Consider the following 10,021-nt stretch of genomic DNA (forward strand, 5'->3'; position numbering starts at 1 on the left):
CTGCAGCTTTATTTAATGCTAAGCATATATAATATTAAAGAATGTTACATTTTAATTTAGGGGTTATGTTAACATTTTTCAGGGCTATTTTAAAAATGTTTGGAAAAATATCTGAAATGTATTTTCTGTCACTTTAGGTGACCCTATGCTTAGACCTGAAGCCAAGAAAAGGCTGTTAAGTTATGTGAAAGAGGAACCACAAGATGCAAATGGCTACTTCAACTTGGGTATGCTGGCAATGGATGACAAAAGAGATGCTGAAGCAGAGTCTTGGATGAAGAAAGCCATAAGGTTACAACCAGGCTTCCGAAGCGCTTTGTTTAATTTGGCACTGCTTTATTCTCAGACTGCAAAAGAGCTGATGGCTTTGCCAGTCCTGGAAGAGTTATTGAGATATTACCCTGATCATACCAAAGGTTTGATTTTAAAGGGCGACATCTTAATGAACCAAAAGAAAGATATAAGTGGAGCTAAAAAGTGTTTTGAAAAAATCCTGGAAATGGATCCTAACAATGTACAAGGAAAACATAATCTTTGTGTAGTTTATTTTGAGGAACGAGACTTAATAAAAGCAGAAAAATGTCTTGTTGAGACATTGGTATTAGCACCGCATGAGGAATATATTCAACGTCATTTAAATATAGTCAGAAGTAAAATTTCATTGCTCGGTGCTGCAGAACAGTCAACATTTCCAGCAGATGGGACTGCAGCTGTGGGGGGGAAAAAAATTCCATTTGAAAACTTGAAAGAAGTAAAAAATGAACAGAAAACCACCCAGACATTGAATAGTAACATTAACAAAGGACAGTCAAATAGCAAGAAACGAACAGAAAAAAATAACACAGACAAAGAGACTAAAAAAAAATCTACAAAAGAAATCAAAGACATTGAAAAAAAAAGAGTTGCTGCTTTGAAAAGACTAGAAGAGATTGAACGTATTTTAAATGGTGAATAGCCTTTATCATGTCACAATAGAGCAGGGGGAGGACACGACTTTTAATTATTGCATAATGTTTGATCAAACTGGAAATTAGACTGGTGCTTTGAAAATGGAAAGAATATTAACAGCATATCATTTAACAAGCAGAAGAGGGCTGCATTACAACACAGAGAACAATCTGTTGAGAAATCCGTAACATTTAATCAAGTTTTTTGAGTTGGGGATTGAGTATGAGAAGAAAACATGGATCTTCTAATGGTGAAAAATGGCACTCTAACACTAAGATACTGATGGCCAGAGAGACTCCATAACAGTATTCTCAAGGAAGCATCAAAAAATCTCAATGGAGAGTTAATGGGGTAACCCAGATACATTGCGGCTTGATTCTGTATGATTCTATTTTTATTAACTTTTTCTAAATTTCAGTATGTGTCTGCCATTTAAATCTTTCTAGATCTTCACTATGCAGTAAACTTTTCTTTGCATTACTAGTGTTCCGGAGCTTAACAAAGAATAAATACACACACTGTCACCAGTGGTATTTTTAAGGTATTTTTTTTTCAAACAATATACACTGATGAAACAACACACTAAAATAATAAATGCAACTGTTTTCTAAATATGGGATGATACAATAATGTTTTAATTGTTCTTCATTTACTATAAAAATCATTTGTACCGTTTTATCTAACTGATAAATAGAAATCCTGTGGTGCTCTCTTGACATTTTACTGTGTTTTTTCCTTTTGAAAAAGATGCATATGCATCTTTCTCTACTACCAGTCATCTAGTTGTAAAAAATCATTGTACATCAAACCTTTGGGGAGTTGGTTCATTTGCTCTTGAGTTCACTGGACACTGACAAATGTATCTTCAGTAACTAGTATGCTATGCAGTGGCCCATGGTGCATTTGTATCAATTGATCCCATGGTGTAATAAATTATTCATTATGTATAGTAAACTGGCTTTATTATTTCCAGTCATCAAACTGTATTTTAATCTTGTGACTTTCAACAGAAACTAATTATAAAAATGATTTACCTACTCTTTAGGGCAGTGTTACAATAATTAAGCCACTAAATTCAGCACTGTTTAACATAAGGAAATGTACCTTCTGATTTACTTCCAAACACCAAACTCCTCTATTGCTTGATATTTTGTCACCGAGTAAGCATGATTTTTTTTATTAAATATTTATTTTGACTACTGAATTCCTAAAAAGTTTCCACTAACATGTCTGTCACAATGCACAAATGTAATTTCTCACATGAAACATTGTGTTCGATAATTTCAACATTGTTTTTATCCTTGTGGTTATGCATATGTTTTTGTTTAAATATACTGTTGATTACCTAAAATTGCTTATTTGTCTTGCTTTACTGTAGATATGAAACATGAAAAGAAGCATGAAAATCACGGTTTAATGCGGAGTCTCCTTATGTATTTCAAATTATATTCACATTCGAGTGAGCTCAACAATAATCAGATTTTTTAAGAGCTATGAAAACACACTGCTAAGTACCATTTCCTGTTTACTTGCATTTTGTTGGTTAGGAGTCTTCCTGTTAGCTTAGTTTCAAGTAGTATAGATCTAACTTAATTAAAATTAAATTAGTTAAAAAAAAAAAAGTAATTTTACAGGCTGAATTTAAAAAAAAAAATCCTAAATAAACATTTAGTTTGGCAAATCATCTCTTATTTTATTAATCTGTTATTTTAGCCCTTCATTTCAAACAAGGAAGGAAAACAATTCAGGAAGAAATTAATATTCACATTTAGATGGTGGACTCTAGATAAGATCACAAAGACGACCCTGAACGCCATCCTTCTGTACATAGTTAAGGGCACTCGGGTGCCTCCACTTCACTGTCTGTACTACCATATTCTCCTTCCCCACCCAAAAAAGACCTTGTGGAGGCTTCCCCTTGAAGTCCAGAGTTGATGCTATAGGGAGATGAGATAGAAGCTCAGTGTGGGTAGGGGCCAAAGTGCACACATCTCCCATCTGGCTCCATGGAAATTTGGTGAAAAAGATACTATTGGTTGCATTATCTTTTTTTCCACAAACGGTTTTATCTCCCTCCTCCTTGTAATCCCACAGCTAAGGACAGGATCACAGCTCTAACCAAGCCAAGGGAGGGAGCCACCTTCAGTGTACAAATACAGGACTCCTCTGCAGCTGACCCAGGCTTTCCATGGTTCCTCAAGGATTTTCCAGGCTTGGGACAGAGGGGTGTGGAAACCTCAGCCTTCTTCCCCTATGCTTTCTCCCTGTCCTCATGGGATCTTCCATGGGAGGAAATGATCTGGGCCATGACTGCCTTATCTAGTGTTACTATAGTGCAGCACATTTACAGCAGGAACAAAGCTTTTATAGGCCAGATGATGTATAAAATCTAATGTTATGTATCTATTTGTTACATGAGAGACTTTTTCTCTAAGCCCTTTAGGAGGAGAGGAATTTTAGTGTGAACCTATCAGTAGCCAGTCTACTTCCTGGCATTTTAGTTAGTCCTCAGATCAGGTTCTCCAGCCTCTGCTTAGGATCTTAATAAGTCACCTGCACAGTCATGATCCTTTCTGTCACTGGGCAGACTTCTGCTTCAAGCAACAGAAGCAGAAATTTTGCTATATCATGACAATTGTGTTAATCTCAAAATTAGCCTGGCATACTCATCCCTCCTCTTTTGGAGGGCTCTCAAATGTTTTTGAGTGGGTCTCAGACACCTCTTTGGTGCTACTACAGCAATTATTTACATGGAAAAGTAATAATTTGGAAAGTATTCATATATTTGTGTTTTTTAAATGTGATTTAACAAACTAGAGACAAGGAAAGCAGCACCATGTGAACTGCCAGCCCTCTGCGCACCACTATCAAGTGCTCTGTGGATCACAGGTAGTCCGCTGATCTCAGTTTGAGAATCACTGTTTTATTCTCTCTCTAACTGACACAATTATGGGAACAGTGGCTGGTGATATGGAACTTGTTGGGGAAAAACCTGAGAGTCTCTGGATTAAGTTTAGAAGTGTGAGCAACAAGGCTGATGTCGTGGTGGGAGTCTGCTATAGACCACCAGACCAGGGGGATGAGGTGGACAAAGCTTTCTTCCGGCAACTAACAGAAGTTACTAGATCACAGGCCCTGGTTCTCGTGAGGGACTTGAATCACCCCAATATCTGCTGGGAGAACAGGGTGGCATGGAACATGAACTTGCAAGCGGAGGAGGTGGTAGAGGTGGAGGACCCGGTGGTGGATATTCTGTCAGCGGAAGCTCCATCAATGTTATCCCTACCCCTTATTCGGACTATCCAATCCAGCACCAGAACAATCTGGCAAACATCTGCATCCATCCCACTGACTGCTAAGGGAGTGGAGCGCAAATACTTTGTCCCCTCAAAGGGGTACGATTATTTGTTCACCCACCTGCAGCTTTGTTCACTAGTGGTAGCATCGGTGAACAAGAACGAACGGCTTGGCCACCAGGCTCCAGCTCCTAAATCAAAGGACGCCAGGCGCCTTGATCTGTTTGGGCGCAAAGTTTATTCTGCCGGGGGTCTTCAGCTCAGGATCGCTAGTCAGCAGGCGCTCCTGAGCCATTACAATTTTAACTCCTGGAACTCCATGCTGAAATTTTAGGAGTTAGTACCTCCTGAGTCCAGAGAGGAGTTTGGTTGATGAGGGCAAAATAGTGGCATGGACCTCGTTGCAGGCCTCGCTGGACGCTGCGGATTCTGCTGCACGCACTTTATCCTCGGGGATAGCGATGAGGCGTATCTCTTGGCTGCAAGCCTCCAGCCTGCCACCAGAGCGTCAGATGGAGAGGGCCTGTTTTCGGACAAAACTGATTCCAGGCTACAAAGCCTTAAGGACTCAAGGGCGATAATAAAGTCCCTGGGCATGCACACACCGGCTACCCAGCGGAAACCCTTCAAACCCCTGTAGCCACAACAGCGCTCCTATCCTCCTCCTCGACCGAGGCAGGGTTTTTATAGGAGACAGGGGCGTAATGGCAGGAGGAAGCCCTCCAACCCCCTGTCTTTGCAAGGCCTGGGCCCGTCCAAGCCTTCGTCGGGCTCAAAACAGACCTTTTGAAGGGACGCTCGAGGATGATGTCCCGGACCTCATTCAGGATCCTACCCCACCCTTCTTGAATCTATCCCACTTCCACTGTGCCTGGTCCTACATAACTATGGACTGCTGGGTCCTCCGCACAGTGGAAGCAGGATATTCTCTCCAATTTTATTCCTCCCCACCCTCCTTCCCTGTCCCTCTTCAGGGACCTTTCTCACGAGCAACTCCTTATTCAGGAGGTTCAGACGCTCCTCGCCATGGGGGCGATCGAGGAGGTTCCAAGGGAGCTAAGGGGCAGGGGGGTTTACTCCTGATATTTCCTAATCCCCCAAGGCAAAGGGAGGGCTTCGGCCCATTCTGGACCTGCGCGATCTCAACAAGTGCATGGTAAAGTTGAAATTCCGCATGGTCTCCTTGGGCACCATCATACCTTCCCTGGATCTTGGAGACTGGTACACCACCCTCGACATGAAGGATGAGTATTTCCACATAGCGATTCATTCGGCGCACAGACGCTTCCTCCACTTTGTGGTCAACCGCGAACATTATCAGTTCACGGCCCTTCCCTTCGGTCTCTCCACGGCTCCCCGAGTGTTTACCAAATGTGTGGCGGCCTTCCTTCATCGACGGCGGGTGCAGGTATACCCTTACCTCGACGACTGGCTTATCCAGGGACGCACCAAAGAACAGGTGCAGTCCGACCTCTGCTTGGTTAAGGACACATTTCATCGATTAGGCCTTCTTCTCAATGTGGCAAAGTCAACACTAGAACCGACCCAGAGAATAGAATTCATCGGGGCGGTTCTGGACTCTGTGCAAGCACAAGCCCTCCTGCCAGACGCTCGTTTCCAGGCTATAGTGGCCCTTGTCCAGAGCCTTTAGAGCTTCCCAACCTCGTCGGCAAGAAGTTGCTTGAGTCTTCTCAGCCACATGCACATACGTGACCAGGCATGCCAGACTTCGACTCCACCCGTTACAAGCCTGGCTGGCATCAGTCTATTGCCCAGGTCGAGACAGCCTGAATTTGGTGGTCACCATCCCAGAGTGGGTCCTGGCCTCCCTCCGCTGGTGGCTAAATCCCCAGGTGGTTTGCCAAGGAGTCCCTTTTCATAGCCCTCCTTGTCCCTAGTCACGGATGCGTCAGCCCTGAGATGGGGCGCCCACCTCGGGGACATTCAGACGCAGGGTCTATGGACCCCGTCCGCGCTCTCCCTTCATATCAACGTGCAGGAGCTGATGGCGGTGCGGCTTGCCTGTCAAGCCTTCCAGGAGCGGTTGCAGGGTCGTTGTGTGGCGGTCCTCACAGCCAACACCACGGCCATGTTCTACATCAACAAACAAGGGGGGCCCGCTCCTCCCTCCTCTGTCAGGAGGCCATTCGACTGTGGGAATTCTGCATAGCCCACTCTAGTCACCTGATGACGTCTTTATTACCCGGGGTCCAGAAACACGCTGGCGGACCACCTGAGCCGGTCCTTCTGCTCCCATGAGTGGTCCCTTCGACCAGATGTCATCCACCCCATCTTCCGAAGGTGGGGATTTCCCCAAGTCGACCTGTTCACCTCCTGCAGCAATCAGAAATGTCCGACTTTCTGCTCCCTCTAGGGCCGCTCCCCGGGCTCTCTCACAGACACCTTCCTGCTCCCCTGGACGAGTCGACTATTTTACGCCTTTCCCCCATTTCCCCTGGTGCACAGGGTCTTGCTCAAAGTATGCAGGGACAGGGCGTGAGTGATTCTGGTAGCTCCCGCGTGGCCCAGACAGCATTGGTACACCACGCTACTGGAACTCTCTGTGGATGCTCCAGTCCCATTGCCTCTTCTTCCAGACCTGATTACTCAGGATCGCGGTCGCCTCTGCCATCCTGATGTATGCTCTCTCCACCTCACGGTGTGGATGCTCCATGGCTGAACCCTGCAGAAGTTCGCTGTTTGGAATCTGTGCAACAAGTACTGATGGGCGGCAGGAAGCCCTCCACTCGGGCCACATATATGGCTAAGTGGAAGAGGTTTTCGTGCTGGTGCACTCAGCACAGAACACCTCTCCTGGAAAACAGATTTCCTTGTCGCGATCACGTCGGCACGGTGTGTCTCTGAGCTCAGAGCCCTTACCTCTGAACCGCCCTATACTATCTTTCATAAGGATAAAGTGCAGCTTCGGCCTCATCCAGCCTTTCTTCCAAAGGTTGTATCAGCCTTCCATATCAGCCAGGACATATTTCTTCCGTTTTTTATCCAAAACTGCACTCCAGTCACCAGGAACAGCGGCTGCACTCCCTCGATGTCCGTAGGGCCCTTGCCTTCTACATTGAGCATACAAACCCGTTCAGCAAGACGACCCAGCTCTTCGTCGCAGTGGCGGACCGGATGAAAGGCCTCCCAGTTTCCTCTCAATGGATCTCCTCGTGGATCACATCCTGTATCTGCGCTTGCTATGATCTGGCTGGGATATCGATCCCGTCCCTCAGTGCTCACTCCACAAGGGCCCAGGCCTCGTCGGCAGCTTTTCTGGCCCAGGTGCCGATCCAGGAGAACTGCAGGTTGCAACTTGGTCCACGGTACACACTTTTGCTTTGCACTATGCCATCGTCCGACAAACAAGAGACGACGCGGCCTTTGGTAGAATGATCCTACAATCCACGTTACTTCACTCCGACCTCACCGCCTAGGTAAGGCTTGGGAGTCACCTAATTGGAATCGATATGAGCAAGCACTCAAGGAAAAAACGGTTACTCACCTTTGTAACTGTTGTTCTTCGAGATGTGTTGCTCATATCTATTCCAAACCCATCCTCCTTCCCCTCTGTCGGCGTAGCCGGCAAGGAGGAACTGAGGAGGCACTGGGTCGGCTGGGGTATATATGGAGCGCCATGAAGGCGCCACTCCAGGGGGCTCCATAGCCGACCCACCGGGTGTTGCTAAGGTAAAAATTCTCTGACAGCCATGCACGCAGTGCGCGCACACCTAATTGGAATGGATATGAGCAACACATCTCGAAGAACAACAGTTACAAAGGTAAGTAACCGTTTTATCCTCTCTATGGCAGGGGGTTCAGTGGGAAACTAGTGTCCAAAGGCAATAGGTAACTTGGAATTAGAACAGGTTTTAAACCTCTGTATTAGATAAAATTCCTGAAGTTGCTTCTTCACGTTCATTTTCTGTGTAACTCGTACATGTTTGCTCTCCCTTACTATTTTATCTTTGAATCTGTGGTTTTTCTATTAAATAAACTTTTTGTTTATTGTTACCCCAAGCAGGTCTCTGGTGTGCAAACTATGTAGAGTGTGTGAGCCAAAGTAAGTTGGTATGTGGGGATCTGGTTTCTACTATCAGGGTGACAAACCATAGGGGGGAAATCATAGTGTCTGGTAGTTAAGAACTTGGGGAGATCAGATTTGGGAAGACTTGGGATTGGAAGAGCTGTTGGTGTCACCCAGCAAAGAGTAAATAGGCTGGTGGAAGCGAGGGTGAGACCTTGTGTTTTGTGGACAAGCTATTGGTATCTGGGGTCTGAACCAAAGCTGCACAACATAAAGGCACCCAAGGTTACAGACGGTGACAGAACTCCTTTCTGGTCTAGGTGATCTCCAAAACATCACATCTCTAGCCATTTAATAGAACACTTGACACAGCTAGAGTAGGTTCTAAGCCTTAAATACCAGGAAAAAACTCTTTTGAGGAAAAGCCATGTTGACCTCAGAGAGACAAAGGTACCCCCCTGTACTAGTAAAGCTATTGGCCAATCTAGCTAAGAAAGCTAGAATCCTCTGCTCCCAGAAAGGTCAAGAGAACTTCCAGGAATCCAGAAATGACCCCCATCTTGCTCCTCTCTATCCATATCCAGGGTTGAGGAAGGGAAGAGAGCATGCTTCCACTCATACTAATGTGCTAGGGCTCGATTCTGTAAAAAACAAAAATTTAGAAAAGAGCTGTGGTTTCACCTTAAAATAAATAAATAAATTAGATGCACTACCACCCTTCTTTATCCTTCAAATAGCTCCTCCCTACAGCAGGCTGAGTTATGTTAGGACTTGTCTATAGGGAAAGTTGCAGAGAGCACTCTTTCACAATGTAAGATAATTTACCCCCTCCACTTTAGCATCTGGGTTCCTATGCTCTACTGACTCACCATTGAAACTGCAATGGAATGTGATGAGGTGCCCACTAGTTAATAAGGTAAGTATATGATTGGAACATCATGAAGTGCCTAGTATCAATGATATATTTACCTTTATTATCTACTGGGCATCTCATAGTGTTCCACTTCAGCTTCAATGGAGAGTCGATGGAGAGCTCCCAGTCCACATGCAATTTCTGCAACTGATGCATGCATCAATGACTGCTTAGCTTCTAGCTAGCCTTTTGCACATGCAACTGCAATAAATGCTCATGTACATTGGCACAAACATTGCCTCATATGTACTGCAACTGCATGCACAAATGCATGCAATTGTGGGTGCACATTTGCACCACCGTTTATTGCAATTATATAAATGCATGCACAATTGTTGGTGCACAAAGCATAGGATGATTGATTGTAGATGCATGTACATAATTGTAACAAATATATGCATGATGATAGGTGCACTTATACAATTACAACAGATGCATGAGTAATGCGACAGACCCTTGTCGTCAGCGGGCGGGATTGAACCTGGGACCCCTATAGCTAAATGCATGAGCCTTTTACTGCATGAGCTAAAAGCTATGTTGCTCTTAGCCAAGGCGGTAGCAGACTCATCAATGTTCTAGGTGCCACTAAAGGGGGACAAAGCACCACACCAAGTGGGCATGGGTTACACAGGCATGATTGCAGGTGAACTTTTGGGTGCACATTTTCCACCTGTGTTTCTGAACATGCATTTTTTTACCCTTGAACTGTGGACCTCTTTTTTTCATTCCTTTCCTTTCCTAAATCTTGCCCTTGGTATTGTAACTGACTGGGAGCAGGATGTATTTATTCAAATTCAACCAGTATTTCCATTGATGGATCAGGCTCACCAATCCCAG

The 10,021-nt window shown here is 44.8% G+C and overlaps 1 protein-coding gene across 1 annotated transcript in view; it reads left to right on the top strand.

Moving 5' to 3' along the window:
* TMTC3 (transmembrane O-mannosyltransferase targeting cadherins 3) overlaps positions 1-1,082 on the top strand; it is a 48,679-nt gene extending 47,597 nt beyond the window's left edge. The window contains exon 16 of the mRNA XM_065415773.1: positions 138-1,082. Within this exon, the coding sequence (XP_065271845.1) occupies positions 138-955 (818 nt within the window). The 3' untranslated portion in view covers positions 956-1,082. The remainder of the gene's footprint in view (positions 1-137) is intronic.
* Positions 1,083-10,021: the final 8,939 nt, after the last annotated feature.

This window comes from Emys orbicularis, chromosome 1, assembly GCF_028017835.1.
Source record: "Emys orbicularis isolate rEmyOrb1 chromosome 1, rEmyOrb1.hap1, whole genome shotgun sequence".
In the NCBI taxonomy this organism is placed as follows: Eukaryota; Metazoa; Chordata; order Testudines; family Emydidae; genus Emys; species Emys orbicularis.